The following is a 19,987-nucleotide window of genomic DNA, read 5'->3' as shown; positions in this document are numbered from 1 at the left end:
AAACGTGTCCCAGTTCTCTGCTGCCACTCCAGAAATGGCCACAAGATGGCGCTCGTTCTCCCTTCTAAGGTCTTTGGCTCAGTAGCCACCACCTGTGCCCCGGTGTACCTGGAACCTGCTTGTGGCTGCCTGCAGGCTGGTGGTTTGAGTTCCTTCGTGTCCCTCCAACCCTGCATGAGAGAAGTCTGCTCTCCCTCTAACACATCCAGTGCTTCCCTGAGAGAGGACAGAGTCACAGAGAATGGGGAGTCCTGGCCAGGGAGGAAGCGGCAATCCTTGAAATAGGGGCAGCCCAGACAGTGTTGATCTAAGCAAGGACAGGAAAGCTGACCCTGAAGTAAGTACTCTGTGTCCAGGGACTGCTAGGGACCAGGGCACAGCCTTTCCTTGGAAGCCTGGGCACCTCATATAGTGATGATGATTGGGGGGGGGCACTTCACCCCCAATCATCCAGTGAGAGGGAATGGAGCCTGATGGCACCCCCTCTCTCCTCTGCCAGTTCCTAGGTGTGCTGTCCAGAGCCAACACCCCATGACCGTGCAGGGTCATAAACTCATGTGCTTCAGGGCTGGGGAAATGATGCATAGGGGTGAGGCTTGATTGCAGACTACAGGGTTTGGTGGGGTCTGGTGAGAGCACGAGCTCCTCTTGAAGCCATGCCAACTCAAAATTTCTTAAAACACTGTGCTGGCCTAGCAATGCATATCTGCAAGCTTCTTACATTTAAAATGTGTGGGGGATGGGCGTTCCTGGTGGCGCAGTGGTTGAGGATCCGCCTGCCAATGCAGGAGACACGGGTTCGAGCCCTGGTCTGGGAAGATCCCACATGCCGTGGAGCAACTAAGTCCGTGCGCCACAACTACTGAGCCTGCGCTCTAGAGCCCGTGAGCCACAACTACTGAGTCCGCTTGCCACAACTACTGAAGCCCGCGCGCCTAGAGCCCATGCTCTGCAACAAGAGAAGCCACCGCAATGAGAAGCCCGTGCACCGCAACAAAGAGTAGTCCCCGCTCGCAGCAGCTAGAAAAAGCCCGTGCGCAGCAACGAAGACCCAACGCAGCCAAAAATAAATAAATTAAACAAATACATTTATTTAAAAAAATAAATAAAATAAAATGTGTGGCCCAGGATAAAGCCTTAACTCCCCAGAATGACCCTGGGGAAACTTCACAGCTATTCCCACCCTCTTTTTCCATCCCAATTCCATGCACTTAGGCTCTAGCCAGACCCAGCATGCCGAGCCCCTTCACAACCTTTGCGCTGGGCCCACGCCCTTTGTCCAGATGGCCCTTTCTCCCTTTCCTCACCTCATTCGCGGTCCAGCTCAAGCGTGCTCTCTCCTCCACTGGCTTGTGGGTCCCTCACAGGCTGAGACAGGACCGCAGCTTGGCTTCATTCCAAGGTGCAACTTTACTTTGGATTCTGTGAGAATGGCGCCCCCGGGTATCCCATGAGTTGTGCAACGCCGCTGCAGGGCACAGAGCAGGTACTCAGTGTGACGTAAGTGACTGGGGTCACTCTCTCTGTGGAAGCCTCCACGGCCGGCCGCCAGATGGCGCTCGTCCGCCCCGCGGGGGCTCCGCGCTCACCTGCGGACGAGGACCTGGGGTCAGGGGTGGGGTAAGGTGGGGTTGGGGGGACGGTGCAGGTTTACGCACGCGTTTGTTTGGCGCTTTTGGATCTCAAGCCGCTTTTTGCTCTACGTGGCCACGGACCCCTGAGTCCAGTAGAGGCCGGCCTTGGGGGTGCATTCCACTCCATCCTGCCCCATGGCTGGTCCTGAACACCCTCAGGCTCAATTCCTTCCCACAGGATGGACGGTGTTGACTCAAGAAATTGCTGCCCAAGTCATCAGACTCTCTCATGACGCTTGAGTTGAAAATAACAGCCCTGCGCATCCCACTTGCCTAGGACTGCCCTGAATCCGCCCGTGGCATCCAGGCTTGAGGAGGCCGAGAACTAAGCCTGGCATCTGGGTGGGCCAGGCAGACAGGCCCTGCGCCCCCCGCCCCGCCCCGAGTGTGACCGAGAGGTTCTGGAAAGACCCCCTCAGCACCCTGAGCCTGTGGGCAGAAGAGGGGGACACAGCCACGTGAGGGCCTCCAACAGCCGGTACCTCCAGGTAAGCTGGGCAGAAGCGATGGCACAGCCTTGGCTAAAGGGTCATTCATCTGCCTTGTGTCAGTAGTTTGTAAGGCCTCTAGAATTTCTGAAAAGAAGGGGCTAGGCAGCAATGTGTTTGGCAAAGGGTGATCTGTGGCATGGGAATGAGGGAGGTACCTACAGACTTGCTCTGTAAGGACACCCTTTTGCAGCTTAATAAAAAGAGCAATATTGTCTAGAGATGTCTTTATTACATTTACATGAGGGTATTATTATAAGTGTTTGTTTTATTTACGAGTTTGATAAAGATTATAGTGGGGCAAACGTCTCTTGGTACAAATCACGTCCTGGGTGACAGGTAAGTTGGTGAGCAGTGCTGGTGGGAAGCAAACTCTGTTGGATTTAACATACTTTAGGCCGCCCCAGGAGGGAATGGCCAGGGGTGGGGTGGTGTCGGCAGGGTGGTTCTAAAGACCAGTGAGGGAGAGATGGATGATGTGGATTGACCCCAAAGGAAGAGACTAGGGAGGAAGTGGCAGGACCTTCTGTTTCTCTAGAAACCCTGACTAGAGAACTCTGACTAATTTATCTCCCATCTTATGCAAATCTTGCTCAGTTTCCGCCAGTAGACTTTTGGTAGTGTTCTGTACATCTCTTGCTAAATTTATTCCTAAATGTGTTGTGTTCTGGTTTGCTTCCGCTTAACAAATGACTCCAAAATTAGTGGCTTAAAACAACTATTTTGCTGTATCTCATGTATTCTGTGGATCAGGGAAATTTGTTTTTTTTTATTGTGATAAAGTATACCCAACATAGACTTTCCTATTTTAACCATTTTAAAGTGTACAATTGAGTGGCATTAAATACGTTCAAAGTATTTTGTAACCATCACCACTATCTATACCTAAAATGTTTTCATCATCTCCAACAAAAACTCTGTACCCATCAACAATAACTCCCCACTCCTCCCTTCCCCCAGCCCCTGGTAACTTCTATTCTACTTTCTGTTTCTATGAATTTGCCTATTCTAGGTCCTTCATATAAGTGGAATCATACAGTACTTGTCCTTCTGTGTCTGGTTTTTTTCACTAAGCATAATGTTTTCAAGGTCCATCCATGTTGAAACATGTATCAAAATTTCATTCCTTTTTATGGCTGAATAATATTCCAGTGTTCATATATACCGTATTTTATTTATCTGTTCATCTGTTGATGTATCCTAGCGTTCATCTGTTGATGAACAGCCCTAGCGTTGTTTCCACTTTTTGGCTATTGTGAATAACGCTGCTATGATCTTGAGTGTGCAAACATCTGTTCAAGTTCTGCTTTCAGTTCTTTTGGATAAGTACCTAGTAGTGGAATTGCCGGGTCTTATGATAGTTCTATGTTTAACTTTTGGAGAAATCCCCAAACTGTTTACCACGGTGGCTGCACCATTTTGCATTCTGTGGGTCAGGAGTCTGAGCAGGTTCAACTGGGCAATTCTACTCCTGTGGCATCAGTTGAGGTCACTTCATGGTACTCAGCTAGCAAATGGGGTAGTCTAGAAGTTCCAAGGTGGAGTCATCACACATCTGGCCCCTTGATGGGGACGCTGGAAGGCTGGGCTCAACTGGGACTGTGGGAGCCTGTGGGCTGGAGTGCTAAGAGTGGCCCCTGCAACCTGGTGGCCTCAGAGCATAGGACTTCTTACCTGGCATATGGATGGGGGCAGGCATCCAGGGGGAACCAGGCCTGACGTTTTCTGGCCTAGCCTCAGAAGTCAGCTGAATTCTCTTGGTTCCAAGCAAGTCACAAGGCCAGCCTGGATTCAAGGACCAGGGACCTGGACTCTGTCTCTTATAGGGGAGTGGCCAGGACACACTGAGGAAGAGCATGTGGGATGGGATTTACTGTTGCTGAGAATTTAAAAAATACAGTCTGCCAGAGTTTATTGAAAATATAATATGCTAGGTTTTTTTTTAACTTTATGAATGGCATTTTTTCTTTATATATTCTAACTGATTATTGCTGCAGTTGATTTATGGTTATTTTGTGATTTAAATAATCTAACCAAACTCTCTGAAAAATTCTAACATTTATTTCCTGAATTTTAATTTGGATAATTATTTGTAATAATGATATTTTCCTCTTTTCCTTTCCATAATAATGCCTCTTATTTCTTATGGAGATAGTTAAGACTTCCAGAACGATGTTAAAACACAGTGGGGCTAATTCACAACCTGATATCCTTCCTGATTTTAAAGGAAATTACTCTAATGTTTCACCATTATATAATGTTGGCTAATTAGTATGAACCAGATATTTTTAGTCCTGTTAAGAAAGAACTCATCTATGATTAGTTTACCTAGAACTTTAAAAAATCAGATATAGCTGTTGAAATAAAAAAAAACAAAACAGCAAACTTTGGGGCTCATATCAAGATAAACATATATATGTATTTTCCTTTTCCCAATGAATGTGCTGAATTATGACAATAGATTTCCTGATATTGAAATATCCTTGCATTCTTGTAGTAAACTTTAATTAGCAGCATTGTTGTAGTATTATTTTAATTTATTTCCTGATTAATTTTGCTAGTATTTTATTTAGTTTTGCAACAATATTCATAGTAGATTTTGTTTTCAGGATCAGTTTGGCTGTGCAAAATGTTTTGGTAGCATATGTCTTTTTCTAGCTACTGAAACAAATTTTGAGGTACTGAAGTTACTGCTTTCTTGTAGCTTTGAAAGAAATCATCTGTGAAACCATCTGGGCCTGGCACCCTTCTAAGTGGTAACAATGGGCATGTGTGTGCCTGTGTGTGTGTGCCTGTGTGTGTGTGCATGTGCGTGTGTGTGTGCATGTATGTTATTCAGTGCATAAAAGTTTGTGAATGTTTTTAAGATAGTGGCAATATTAAACAACACTTTAATTGTTTACTGTTTTCTGGCTTGAATTTTACTTTGTTTGTTATTAACACCCTAACCTTTCTGCAAATTGTTGCTGATGTACCTTCCCTGAAAAAATATGATTGAAATGGTTTTGACCCAGTCTGAGAGTCTTTTAGAAGGATTTTTAAAACTAATTTATATTTATGGTAAAAAAAAATCTCTGTAGTCTTATTTCTGTCATCTTGAATTATGCTTTATTAAAAAAAATGCTTCCTTGTTTAGTCCTTTGTTTATCATCTTTTCTTAAGTGAGTTTGATTTTCTTTGGTTTTTGTATTACATAGAATTGGGCTCATGTAACAGCTGCGTATAACAGAGAAGCCCCCCAAACCCAATGACTTAAACATCATAGAAGCTTTTTCCTTTCCCTCAAAAGAAGTCTGGAAGTAGGCAACCCAAGTCTGGCATAGTGGCATGGCGGTCCCAGGCTCAGAACTGAGGCTTCTCCCAGCTTTCTGCTCCATCATCCAGCATATAGTTCATTTCCTGGCCCAGGGTGGGAGTGGGAGCCAGACTTCTTCACTGGGCGTTCCTTGCTGCCAGCCAAGCTTGGCATGGCATGGTCTGGTGCCCAGATCCAAGGAGACAATGGCTGCTGGAATCCGGGTGCTTGTGAGGATGAAGTGGACAATCAACCTCAGTCACTGTGATGATGGTTAATTTCTTGTGTCCACTTGACTAGACTGTGATGCCCAGTTATTTGGTCAAACACAGTCTAGATGTTGCTGTGGAGGTATTTTGTAGATGTGATTAACATTTACAATCAGTTAACTGGAAGTAAAGGAGATTACCTGCCATAATAAGGGTGGGCCTTTTTCAATCAGTTGAAGGCTTGAAGAGCAAGAATTGAGGTTTTCTGGAGGAGAAGAAATTCTGCCTTAAGATTGTAGCATGGAAGAACTGCTCAAGTTTCCAGACTGCTGACCTGCTGTATGGAGTTTGCGTTCACTAGCCCCCATAATCCTGTGATCCAGTTCCTTAAAAATCTCTTTATATATGCGCACACACATGCACACATCTATACATGTATACATATATGTATGTATGTACACAGGTGATGTGTGTGTGTATGTCTTTAATCTCAGGACCTTTGCCCCAGCCTTGGTTTTTGGCAGGGACATTGGGAATAGGGCTGTGATAACAGAGAAGTTAGGTTTTCTCCACCAGTTCACATCTGCCTACCCCCAGGATCAGACTCACAGTAGCCCCTGCAGTCCGCAGGGGTTAAGAGGTTAAAATGGGACCTTTAGACTCCACTTTAGCACATGACTGTGGTGGATATGGAGGAGTTTGCGTGCTTAATATCCATTTACCCTGTTCTTAATAATAGTCCCTGATTTTCTTTTTCTTTTTTTCTTTAAAGTCTTTACTGAATTTGTTACAATATTGCTCCTGTTTTATGTTTTGGTTTTTTGGCCGCGAGGCATGTGGGATCTTAGCTCCCCAACCAGGGATCGAACCTGCACCCCCTGTATTGGAAGGTGAAGTCTTAACCACTGGACCGCCAGGGAAGTCCCTAGTCCTTGATTTTCGTTCACACGTGTACTCCTTCTGCATGTGATGTCCCTGTGATTCTGGTGAAGCTGACCCATCCCCTAACTCCAGGGATAGCATGGGACCTAGCTTTTAATCTTATCTTATTTAATTATTTTATTTTATTTTATTTTAATTGGATCTTAGTTCCCTGACCAGGGATCGAACCTGAGCTCCCTGCATTGGAAGTGCAGAGTCTTAACCACTGGACCACCATGGAAGTCCCCTTATTTTATTTTTTTTAAATTAATTTTTATTGGAGTGTAGTTGATTTACAACGTTGTGTTAGTTTCTGCTATACAGCAAAGTGACTCAGTTATACATATACATATATCAACTCTTTTTTAGATTCTTTTCCCATATAGGTCACTATGGGACCTAGTTTTTTATCTTATCTTATTTAATTATTTTATTTTATTTTATTTTAATTGGATCTTAGTTCCCTGACCAGGGATCGAACCTGAGCTCCCTGCATTGGAAGTGCAGAGTCTTAACCACTGGACCACCATGGAAGTCCCCTTATTTTATTTTTTTAAATTAATTTTTATTGGAGTGTAGTTGATTTACAATGTTGTGTTAGTTTCTGCTATACAGCAAAGTGACTCAGTTATACATATACATATATCAACTCTTTTTTAGATTCTTTTCCCATATAGGTCACTATGGGACCTAGTTTTAAACTAAGCTCTGTCTTCCCTTATCTCGGCCAGTGTGATTATGTCAGGGATGGACACTTGACCTAATTCAGGCCGTTGAAAGTTAGGTCCAGGGTTTATGTTTGAACTGGTTGAAGAGAAGTTCTCTCTTCTCTGCTGTTCTTACCCCTGGGAAGAATGCAGTCTCTGGGCTCTAGCAGCTGTATTGTCACCATGAGTGGGAGGGTCAGCCTGAAAAGAAAAAGTTTGAGGTGAGAGATGGAGAGAGAGAAAACAGGTCCCTGTGACATCATTTGACTATCTTCACATCAGCACACCTGAAGCAGAACCTACTCCCTGGATTTCTCATTGACATGAGTAAATAAATCCTTTTTGCTTAAGCCAGGTTGGATAGGATTTTTAAAAATAAAAACCCAAAGAATCCTCAGGATAAGATCATGCACTCCACTGAGTTTTTTTCTAAGAACAAGCCATATCAAATAACCTGGCATCTGAGTAGCAGGAAACAAAGTAAGGGACAGCTTGGCAGGAGATAACACTTGGACAAAAAAATAACTCAAAGAATCGGTTCTTTTTAGTCACAGATGCCTCAGATGAAGGTCTTGGGGCTGCACTGATACAAAAGTGAGAATTTTTCTGTTTCCTAAAGAACAGGATTCCTCCATAATGTAGAAAATATTCTTAGCTGTGGTTTGGGTGCTCGATTTTTTTTTAATTAATTAATTAATTTTTGGCTGCGTTGGGTCCTCGTTGCTGCGCACGGGCTTTCTCTAGTTGCGGTGAGTGGGGCTACTCTTCATTGTGGTGTGCGGGCTTCTCACTGCAGTGGTTTCTCTTGTTGCAGAGCATGGGCTCTAGGAGCGCGGGCTTCAGTAGTTGTGGCTCGCAGGCTCTAGAGCACAGGCTTGGTAGTTGTGGCGCAAGGGCTTAGTTTCTCCGTGGCATGTGGAATCTTCCCGATCAGGGCTCGAACCCGTGTCCCCTGCATTGGCAGGTGGATTCTTAACCACTGTGCCACCAGGGAAGTCCCTTGATAATCTTAAATAGCATTCATGGGGCCAGTGGTTTTTATCTTCTTACCAATAACAAAGTCCTTCTGATCTTGTTGATTTCCATGAAACACATCAATTTAACAATACAGAGATAGAAATGAATGCTACAGAAATTCAGAATAAATGCTGAAAAATGCCAGGGCTGAGCCAACAGGGTCATCTCCCAGTGTTAAGTGTTCAGTCTTCTAAATTTCACTGGGGAGGTAAAAAAATAAGACTAGTGCCCTTTTAGTTTTAAATCAGAATACAGAATTCCCGTATTTTGTCAGTAATCTAGGTTACCTGTTTATCTTACCTGTAAGAGAATGAGGTCCAGGAAATCCGTTTTGTTTATCCTGAGCATAGTAGCCTAGGACCCAGTACTTAACAGGTGCTTAATAAATTGTGGTGAATAAATGGAGAAAACAATGGATCAATCGATTAATGAACTATAGCATCTCCACTTCGGCTGGCCCTAATAGCTTGCTGATTCTGGCCAACCTGGCCTGCTTTCCTCCTACCAGGTGCTTCCACGCAGACTCCCACTGATGTTTTGCCTGATGCAGGTTCTAGGACGCTGTGAGGTCCTACAAGTTCACCCTGCCCTTCCCAGGGCTCAGTGCCAGACACAACCACTTTATCATGGCCTCGTTTTATTGTATCTCTGTACAATGTGTTGGCCATAAAATTAATTTCTGATACTTATTTGGGGACTGTAAAATTGCTCTCCAAAGTGATACTGTGTCTCCCAATGTACTTTCTGGGAAATGCCCTGCTTATTGGATGCTCTGATCTTCCACTCTTGAAGCACAGAAATGAAGTCACATGGACAAGCAAAGGTTTGTTTCTGTTTTCCTGTTTGTCAGATTACAACTTCTATAATTGCCCACACAATCTGAAGTCTTACTAATTCTCCCTCTGCAAAATCTTCTGTATCTGTCCTGATTTCCTACTCCCCCCAGCCAGTGGTGTGCTGAAGCCAATTGGCGCTAGCTTGCAAAGATCCAATTGTTAAATTTTCAAAAAGCAGGGAAGTTGGTGGTTAAACTGTTGGCAGCTTGAAATTGGCAATACTTACACCATAGACATTGGCTGATGCTACAAATTCAGCTCCTTTCCACCTCCACCCCGAACTGAGAGCTGGTTGTGAAACACATACCCGCACACCATTACGTGCATGTCTTTCCCTCATTCAAGTCCTCATTACCTCTTGCCTGCACTATAACAGGATCCTACAAACCAACATCTCTACTCACACAGTCTTCCCATCCAGGTGATCATTGCAGAATGCTTCTGACTACCAGGAACAGAAAACCCAATTATAGATTTCTTAGATGTAAGAAAAATGTATTATTTCATATAACAGAAAGTTCAAAGATGAGGCATTTTCAGGAAAGCTCAGCAGCTCAAGAACTCCTCAAGTACCCAGATTCTTTTCATTTTTCCACTCTCAGCATCTGGGCATGGCCATTCGTGGCTTCGAGATGGCTGTTGTGGTTTGAGGTTCACGTCCTCACACAGTGACACATGCAACTTTTCCTTATGTCCTCAAAGTACAAATGCCTTCTTCCCTGAAGTCTCCCTGCAGGCTTCCTCTTGGGTCTCCTTGGCCAGGATTGCAACCCATACCTATTCTTCAGTCAGTCACTGCAGCGTAACGGAATTACCATGATTGGTTCAGACTGCTGGTTCTCAACCTCTTAGAACCAACATCTCCTTTTGTGTAAATATTTTATAGCACTCCTCTTTCCTGAAATGAAAATCAAAGACAATATAATCTATCCACACATGTGCTTGAAAAACAAATCAATACAAGCTCTCATTGGAATATAAAGGTGAAATAAAGGAAGATAATTTTCAAAAATTATATGCATATGCATTTCAATATATATGGTAAATTATATTATGACTCCAAATTATTTCCTGCCTTCCCTATACCAGAATTAGATATCCCAGCCTGAGGGCATGGGACTTGCACCACCTCACCCAATTGATGTCAGGCTTGCTTTATGATTTGCTTTGGTCAGTGTAATGTGAATGGAAGTGTCACGTCTGAGAAGAGCTTGAAATGCCATTGCGTGGTTCTGCCATACCTTTTCCCTCTGCTGTGACAGCAGTATGTCTCAGATAGGGCTGCCCCTTTATCCTGGCTCTCAAAATGAAAAAGACATGTGGAACAGGAGCAGAGCTTCAACTGATGTATATATGAACAACAACAACAAAAAATACATTTTTGTTGTTGTAAGCCATTGGGATTTTTGGAGTTGTTTGTTACTGCCTCACAACCTACCAAAAGCTGACTAATATAATATGGCACAACAATATTCTGCACAGAAAGAAGCAGTCCACAGCTTCAGACGAACACTGATACAATTGTGTTGTAACAACAGTTCAAAACCTAAAAGAGATACTGCTCTCCATGCCACAATTGTCTGCAGTGGCAATCAACTCTTTGTAAAGCTCTGAGTTTGAAAAAAAGGCATCCCTGGGGGAATTCCCTGGCGGTCCAGTGGTTAGGACTCTGTGCTTTCACTGCCGAGGGCCTGGGTTCAATCCGTGGTCGGGGAACTAGGATCCTGCAAGCCTCACGGCCGGCCAAAAAAAAAAAAAAAAGGCATCCTTCAATTTACATTTACATGGGAGTTGCATTCCCGGAAAATGCAATGTAGAATAAAATTGTGAAAAATTGGTTGTTGCTGGAGCCACATGATTATAAAGAGATATTTCACCTACATGAATGTCTAGTGGTTTATTCACAAGTCATGGGTCCATTTATATAAAGTTCAAAAATGGGCATACTGTGTACATGCTGTTAGCAGTTAGAATAGGTGTACGGCTGGAAGGAGACACTAGGCTGTGTTCAGTTTGTGAAGATTCATCGAGCTGTATACTTATGATCTGTGCATTTTTCTATACGTAATTATACCACAATAAAGAGTCTTTTAAAAAGTCATGCAGGGCACGGGACAAATCTTTGATATATGGGATTGCCCTGTGCATTGCAGGATGTCAGGCATTCCTGATCCTTGTTCATGAACTGTCAACAGTGTCCCTCAATCTTTATGACAATCAAACTGAAACAAAACAACCTCACAAATTTCTATACTGCTGAACCCCTGGGTGCCTTAGGTTTACATAATCAAGCATCGCTCCCGGGGCTGTGCCCCTTGAAGTTCATCAACTGCTTTATATCTAAATACAACTGGGCTTCCCTTGGCCATGAAGAAGGCAGGGTAGGAGAGGATGAGAAGTGTGTGGTGGTAGTGGTGGTGATGGTGGCGATGGTAGAAGTGGTGGTGATGGTGATAGTGGTCGGGTAGATAACCCTCTGTGTCTGCCACAACGTCCTTCTCATGCTATCAAATACATTCCAGATCACTTTGCCCCAACCTCAAATCTGCAGTGGCTCTCAACTGTCTATAAGATAAAGAGCTCAACTTACCTTTCTAGGCTAATTTTGAGGCGTCCTCCATTTTCACTGAACCATTGCCCTTTCCCTCCACAGAACATGCTATGGTATCACAATGCACTGCTCCTCCTTCTGTTAAGAAAGCCCTGCTCCCATTCTCACTCCTCTGGGTCTTCATTCAAATGCTTCTTCCCCATGAAGCAACCTCCTGGCCAGAGTTAACAATTCCTTCATATACCTTCCCATGGTGCTTTGCTTATCTCCCTCTTTACCATTTACTTCATTCCACCTTTTGTGTAGTTAGTTGACGCGGGTCTTTTACAGCTTCCACAGCCCTAGTACAGTGTTAGGAATTCACTAGCACTCAAAAATGCCTGCTGAATTAAACTGAACAAGAGCACAGCCTCTGTATTTCACAGAAATCAGCAACCCAATATCTAAACTCTTTTAACTGGTTGAGAGTCACAGTTGCCATCTGGGTAATTAATAAATAGCTTTCCATCAATAGCCTCAATTGTGAATTCACTGTACTTCCCTTCATTGTCATAGGATTGCATCCTGTTCTGGTTCTGGAAGGGAAATGAAGCTATTTGGCTTCCCTGAACCATGGTCACTCCCACATGCCAATTATGCTTAGGCCTTTTCAATGCACAAGAGAACCCACAGTAAGACAGTAGGGGGCCTGATAGCAGCCTGGCTGTAGTGTGGCCAAGACGCAGAAGGTGAGGCCAGTGGGGTATTTCAGTGACAATTCAATAATTATTTATTGAGTGTCTATTACGTACTGGCTACCGTGGGTGCCACCAGTATCAATGAATACAAATCCTTCTCCATTCAGTCTAACTGAGGAGGTGATGTGTCCAAGTACCAGTAGAGAGGGGCAGATAGGAGCTGACAGGACAGAGAGAATGGCATTGGTTGGGAAATCAGGCGGGCTAATCGGAGAAGGTGGTGATTGGTAAGGCCTTGTAGGATGGCTAATATTTGACCAATTAGAAAAGAGATGGAGGGTCATTCAAATGGGGGGAAATACTCAAAGGCAGGGGAGAAGGAAGGAAAGGGCCAGAGAAACATGGTTTCCTGTTGCCCCTTGGAACCAGATACAGGCTCTGTTTATACAATCTTCTGATCTTCCCTCTGAGCTAGTAGTATGTGGTCTTAAAAGCTGGGAATCCTTAGTTCTTCATAGGATTAAAAAAATCTTTTTATTGAGGTGAAACATACATATAGTGAAGTGCATATGAGTGTTAATCTTAAGTGTTCATCTTGATAATTTTTTACAGACTCACGTAGTTACCACTCTGATCAAGATATATAACATTTCCATCACCCCAGAAGGTTTTGTTGACTTTCATCATCAAAAATTATTTTTGCCTTTTCTAGAATGTCATTTAGATTTAATCATACAATATTAGATATCAGCACTTGGTTCCTTTTCATTGTTGAGTAACTCAGTGATTAACTGTGTGAATACAACAGATTTGTCTATTCATTCTGTTGATGGACATTTGGGTTGTTTTTGCTCTTTGACCAATATGAATGGAACATTCTTGGACATGTCCTTCAGTGGACACATGCACTCGTCCCTCTGGAATGTATCACTAGGCCTGGGGTCACTGTGTCATAGGGCGGCTCTGCTCAGCCTCAGTCTATTAGATGCATACTGTCCAGCTGGACTTGCAGTTGGTGTCTGAAGTGGGCGGAGGGGGCAGTTTTGTGGTACTGAGCCCTTAACCTGTGGGCTCTGATGCTAACTCCAGGTAGATGGTGTCAGAACTGAATCGAATTGTGGGACACCCAGCTGGTGTCTGGAGAATCTGAGAATTGCTTGGTGTGGAAAATCCACCCATTTGGTGACCTGAGGTAGAGTATTCTGTGAGTAGAATGCTGGAGTGAAGGAGAAACAGAAGAGTTTTTCCTGCACGTATTATTGTTGAGTAGTGCAGGAAGAGTAGAGAGGAGAAACACAGGAGTGTTTTTCCCATGCAAGGGAAATGACAGAAGGTGGCAAAAAGCATGGGAACTAAGGCACTTAATATTTTCTTTCCACTCCAAAAAGAACGTGGTGCAGCTTAGCAAAAAATACATCTAGAACATCAGTCCAATCGTGAGAAAACATAAGACAAACCCGCATTGAGATATATTCAGCAGGTAGTTGGCCATACTCTTTATAAGTGTCAAGGTCATAAAAAACAAGGAGAGACTGAGGAACTATTACAGATTGCAGGAGACTAAAGAGAAATAAATGAATGTTATGTGGGGTCCTGGATAGGATCTTGGCACAGAAAAAGGACGTTAGTGGAAAAACTGGTGAAATTTGAATAAGATCTTTGGTTTAGTTAATAGTAGTATAATTTAAAAAAAATTTATTGAAGCATAGTTGATTTACAATGTTGTGTTAGTTTCTGCTGTACAGCAAAGTGATTCAGTTATATGTCTTTTTCATATTCTTTTCCATTATGTTTTTTTTTTAATAGGAGCACACCGTTTTTATTTATTTATTTATTTATTTATTTATTTATTTATTTACTTATTTATTTATTTATTTATTTATGGCTGTGTTGGGTCTTCGTTTCTGTGCGAGGGCTTTCTCTAGTTGCGGCAAGCGGGGGCCACTCCTCATCGTGGTGCGTGGGCCTCTCACTATCGCGGCCTCTCTTGTTGCGGAGCACAGGCTCCAGACGTGCAGGCTCAGTAATTGTGGCTCATGGGCCTAGTTGCTCCGTGGCATGTGGGATCTTCTCAGACCAGGGCTCGAACCCGTGTCCCCTGCATTGGCAGGCAGATTCTCAACCACTGCGCCAACAGGGAAGTCCTCCATTATGTTTTATCACAGGATACTGAATATAGTTCTCTGTGCTATACGGTAGGAACTTGTTGTTCATCCGTGCTACATATAGTAGTTTGTATCTGCTAATCCTAAACTCCCAATCCTTCCCTCCCCCAGCCCCCTCCCACTTGGCAACCACAAGTCTGTTCTCTGTCTGTGAGTGTTTTTGTTTCATAGAATGTTCATTTGTGTCATATATTAGATTCCACATATAAGCGATATCGTATGGTATTTGTCTTTCTCTTTCTGACTTAACTTCACTTAGTATGATAATCTCAGGGTTCATCCACGTTGCTGCAAATGGCATTATTTCATTCTTTTTTATGGCTGAGTAATATTCCATTGTATATATGTACCACGCCTTTATCCATTCATCTGTCGATGGGCATTTAGCTTATTTCCGTGTCTTCTCTATTGTAAATAGTGTTGCTATGAACATAGGGGCGCATGTATCTTTTTGAATTATAGTTTTGTCTCGGTACATGCCCAGGAGTGGGATTAATAGTACTGTAATGTTAATTTCTTGATTCTGATAATTGGACTATAATGAAGTAAGATGCTAACGTTAAGGGATGCTGAGTGAGGGATCTAGAGAGACTCTATTATTTTAAGGCACCTAATATTGCCTGAGAAGAAGTGCTTGCCTGAGGATGAGAGAAGAGGGTGGGAGAGCGATCTGGGGGATTGGGAAGTGTTGGGAAGACAGGCTGGGTCTTCCTTCTAATCTAGCCTAGGTGCTCCCTGAGGCGGCCTCCATCTCTTTTCCCAGCACCTTGAGCAGCCTGGGGTACATACCAGGCACTCAGCACATGCTTATTGAATAGGAGGTGGGGTGTGTGTATGGGGACCTTCTGTCATCCTAAGTCCCCTGGTGCACCCTAACAAAGACAGTGGAAAGTCCCAAGCCCTGAGCCCCATTCATAACATGGAGGCCGAATTATTAACGCTTGTCTTAGGGATGAAATAAGAAAATGAAGCCAGAAATTCAGGTTTAAAAAGAAAAGTTACAATTGTATTTTAGTTTCAGAGCAAGCCTCGTTTTGTGATTGGACTAATAATTGGTTCCTGAATGCTTAGATAGGAGGAAAAGGGCAGAAACTGGTAATTCAGTATAATTCTCCCAAGGGTGTCAATATTCCCAGGTGGCAAGGAATAGAAATGGTGGGATAAGGGAGGGAGGAAGGAAGGCAAGGGTGGGCCTGAGGTGCTTCAGTGTTCTCTGACACTCCAGCTCCAGGTTCTGGTGCTGACTCCACTGTGATGCCCATGGGATTCCCTGCAATCCACCGTGGGGAGAGAGGTGGGGCCTAGGAAGGCGGCCTTCTTGGCCAGTGCTTGGCCTTCTGGGTCTGTCTTCCGGGGGTTCTACCATTCAGACCAAGAGATGTGTAGATGTGCACACCTTGAAGCAGCTCAGGAGCTGGGATGGGTTGAGGAAGGCCAGCCTTACCTTGTAAACCAATGTGGTGTGGTAAGATTTCTGAAGTGATAACTCACAGCCCGCTTGCCTATCCACATCTCCTTTCCCCACCTTGGCGAGGCCCCAGTTAGCTCACTGTCTCAGAGTGGAAAAACAGAAGTGCCCTTAAGTCTCCTGGATTTTTGTCTTCTTAAATTCTTAGGAAGAGCAAGGCTCTCATGGGCACCCCACCACCTCAGAATAGAAAGGATTTCCTGGGGAGGGGGTGAGAAAGTCATGGGAATCTTCTGAGAGTAAGAGGGTCCTGGGAATGGGACACTGGAGCTGTTCTCCTGGGTGAGCCCACTGGGGATGAGGAGTCTGTGGGATTTGGGGGAAGAGTGCCTGGGATCTGCCTTGCAGATGGAGCCCTCAAGAGCAGGTTGGTCCAGAAGAGGCCTTGGGTGTGGTGTGCCAAGACAGGATGCTTCATCCCCAAGAGGGGTGCCTACAGGGCACCTTGGGGTGGGGGAAGGGAACCCCTCAGCAGCCAACCTTGCAACAGCCCAAGGACGTCAAGATCTGCCTCCTCGGGAGGCTTCCCTGGTGGCGCAGTGGTTGAGAATCTGCCTGCTAATGCAGGGCACACGGTTTCGAGCCCTGGTCTGGGAAGATCCCACATGCCACGGAGCAACTGGGCCCATGAGCCCACAAGTACTGAGCCTGCGCGTCTGGAGCCTGTGCTCCGCAACAGGGGAGGCCACGATAGTGAGAGGCCGCGCATCGCAATGAAGAGTGGCCCCCACTTGCCACAGCTAGAGGAAGCCCTCGCACAGAAACAAAGACCCAACACAGCCAAAAAAAAAAAAAAAAATTAAAGGAAAAAAAAAAAAAAAGATCTGCTTCCTCCATCTCCTGGCCTCTCACATCTCAGCTCCCTAGGCCATGCTCACTCCAGCCCAGCTTTCTGTTCTTCCCCAGAGGCCCCTGGGTGAGGGTGCCAGGTGTCCACTTTTCTCCTCCTCACATCCCTTAGGTCTTTGCTCCGAGGCCTCCTTCTCCGAGAGGCCCTCCTTGGCCATCCCAAGGAAAACGGAGAGGTGCTCCCAATCTCTCTCACCCCCGCACTCTGATCCCCTACCCAGCTTTATTTTTCTCCAAAGCCCTCTCCCCACCAACTGTGTTACTGTTTGAAGGTAGTAGTGATTTGTTTCCTTTTCCTCAACCTCCCAACAATGGACCCCAACAGGGGTAATTATAAATATGCTTCAAGTAGTGGGTGCTCATGAAACGTTGGACGCAGTGGATGTCCTGAACATTGGGGTTGTAAGAGCCCCCAAAGCACACCCTTGGCCCCAGATTCTGGCTCCACTACTTACTGGCTGTGTGTCTTCAGCAAATTCCTAGTCTCTCTGAACCCTAGTTTCCCCGTCTATAAAATGGGATGATAATCATACTGCCTTAATAGAGTTTCTGAGAATTAAAGCTCCAAGCACAGTGCCTGGCCCACAGCCGACACTCGGTAAAGGTTAGTGTCCCTTGCCCCGGTGGTCTCTTAATGTGTCCCTTCCTTATTTCTCCTGCCCAGGCCCACTTACCCTCCACAGCACAGGTTTCACTGTCAAGCCACTCCACGTCACATGGGCAGTGACTCCCTTGGCCCAGGTGTCCCTGACTGTGGTCTGCTGTGGCGGAGATCTCACCCACTGGATTTTAAGGCCCCGTGGACCGGGATCACACCTCATTCAAATTACCCGCCCTCACCCAGTGTCCAGCCCCTGACGGTCAGGCAGATATGGGACAAATCTCTACACGATGTGTCATCTCCTCCCTCCTTAAAAGGAAACTCCACCCCTGAAATCACAAGCCTGTTTCTTGTGCTTTAGAATGCCCTGCAGCCCCAGGTTCTCCTCCTCCTCCGCTAGGGCCTCTGGGCGGGCCCGCCCCTTCCCTGTGGGTCCAGCGGGTGTGACCCAGCAGGGTTCTGCTGCTGTCCCTGCTGGCGCCAGCCCTCCCTCCACATTCCCACCCTTCCTGCTGACCACAGCACCGGAGGCCGCTCAGCCCAGCACTCCCTCTAATGGCTAACGCTTTTGTGGAACGTTCTGAGCCCGGATTAAAAGACAAAAAGCTAGGCTGTCCCCCACAGCTTCTCTAGTTCTGGTGTTGGTTCCTCCAGTTCTGATGTTCTTCTTTCCTTGGATCTCGCCTTTGTTTTTGTTCCAATGCCTCCTTTTTCAAGCTCCAAGAGAAAGCCTCTCGGGGACTTTGTGACCTCGCCCAATTTCCAACATTCCAGATTCAGTCATTTCCCCCTTTCTTCTCAGACTTTAAATCACTGTTCTCTCCTGGTGTTAATCAGAACTATGAGGAGGCCAGAGAAAACGGTGAGACTGTAAAAGCTTATCAAAAACAAATTCTGAAAAAAACAAAAAACAAATTCTGTTCTTTTAAAAAAGCATTTTCCAAAACAGCTTCCAGGAATGAAGAGTGGGGTTAAATTTTGCATGGATTGCAAGAGGAAGCGGCTAATAACCCGTAAAATCTTACACAGAAGCAGGGAAACTCAAAATAAGAGATGGTCCCTGCAAGCCAGCCCATCCTGCGACCCCCTCCCCCGCTCTGCGGCAGGAACTCCGACTCCGGTGGCTGGAGCTCTGCTGCAGTGGCACTACCCACGCATACTCAACTAACAGACTCAGACCACGCCAGCCATGCCACGAGGTGTGTTTTATTTTCATTAATCATACAAATAATTTTCTATAATAGCCCAGGGCAAACCGGAGAATTTGGCAGTCCGATTGGAGGGTCCCTTCAGAGACCCACAGGCCGGTGGCATCGGCACGGAGTGCCCGGGTTCACAGTGCAGCTTGTCGCTCGTGTCCATCTTGCAGGTGGCTCTTCCTCCACATCACGACTAGGGTCTCCAAGATGATGGGGTGGAGAATACTCCGGGTTCTCAGGAAATTTCACTTCGCTTGCTTCTCCTGCTCAATGGCTGTGGAGGGCAGGAAGCGGGCACTGGGGGATGGGAACCCCTTGCAACCCGCCAACCGAGGCGCTTACAAACCTGGGCTGGGCGAGGCACCCACGAGGTCTGGGGATTAAGAAAGAGGCTTGGGGCTGGGGACAGGCGCCTTGTGCAACAGAAAGGGGGGCTGGGGCTGCCCGACGGGAGGCATCCGCCGGATGGGGTGCGGGGCTCGGTTTAGGGGAAGGGCGGGGTGGGACTGGGCTGGGCTGGGAGCTCGAGGACCCGGAGGCGGGGGCGGACTCACTCTCTTTGGTCGGCAGGGTGTTCTTCTCCTGCGTCTCCGTCTTCTTCAGCTTGGCCTTATCGAAGCTGGCGATTTCCCCCATGTCCGGCTTGTCTGCCATTTTCAACCCTAGCGGGCAAGCCAAGGCGGTTGGCCCGGAGCCGGGGCCAGCGGCCCCCTCCGCGCTCCCCGCCGCCGCCCCTCGACGTGGCACTCCGGCCGGGGCGTTCCCGGCAGCCCGGAGGCCGAGGATCTGGGCGCGTCCCGCACCCTCTCCACAGCCCCAGGGCGTGGCCGGCCGGTCCGGGCGTCCCGTCGGGGAAGGGCCGCTCCGACCCCACCCGGATGGGGCCTCCGCCCCAGCGCGCCGCTCACCGAAAAGTTCCGCTCCAAGCCCGCGGCTCCGGTGCTCTGACTTGCGTCGCTGCAGCAAGAGACAAAAGAGCGGCGCCCGCCCCTCGCCTTATATATGCCGCGCCCCGCCCCGCCCCTCGCCCGCCGCAGCGGGGGCGGCACCGGCGGCTGGGGGGGCGGGGCCAGGGCGGGCGGCTAGCTTTCCCGCCGTGCCCTCCGCCTGGCTGCCCGCCGGGTTGGGCGCGGCTCTTCCCGCGCGCGGGGCCTCTGCGCCCAGTGCCCACAGCTCTCCGGGTCCCCAGCGTGGAGGGTGCAGGCGCGGCCAGGGTGGGCGCCAGGCCCTCAGTTTTCTAGGGTGCTGCACTCGCGTCTCCGGCAGTCTGCTGCTCACCCGCAGGAGGGGCGTGGGGGGCCAGCGGGGGAGGGGTGTATGGTTGGGTGTGGATGTGGGTGTGTAGCGTGTCGTTGTGAGTATGGGTGTGC

The 19,987-nt window shown here is 46.6% G+C and overlaps 1 protein-coding gene across 1 annotated transcript; it reads right to left on the bottom strand.

The window, feature by feature from the left end:
* Nucleotides 1–18,608: 18,608 nt before the first annotated feature.
* On the bottom strand, nt 18,609–19,631 carry TMSB10 (thymosin beta 10). The gene is made up of 3 exons (XM_068564296.1): nt 19,526–19,631; nt 19,172–19,279; nt 18,609–18,891 (listed from the first exon to the last, which is right to left on the bottom strand). The coding sequence occupies exons 2-3, from the start codon at nt 19,269–19,271 to the stop codon at nt 18,863–18,865; spliced, it is 129 nt and encodes a 42-aa protein (XP_068420397.1). The 5' UTR covers nt 19,272–19,279; nt 19,526–19,631; the 3' UTR covers nt 18,609–18,862.
* Between the last annotated feature and the right edge of the window lie 356 nt (nt 19,632–19,987).

Source organism: Eschrichtius robustus, chromosome 15 (assembly GCF_028021215.1).
Source record: "Eschrichtius robustus isolate mEscRob2 chromosome 15, mEscRob2.pri, whole genome shotgun sequence".
Classification (NCBI taxonomy): domain Eukaryota; kingdom Metazoa; phylum Chordata; class Mammalia; order Artiodactyla; family Eschrichtiidae; genus Eschrichtius; species Eschrichtius robustus.
The sequence above is the reverse complement of the archived record's forward strand: the minus strand, read 5'-3'. Positions and strand labels throughout refer to the sequence as shown.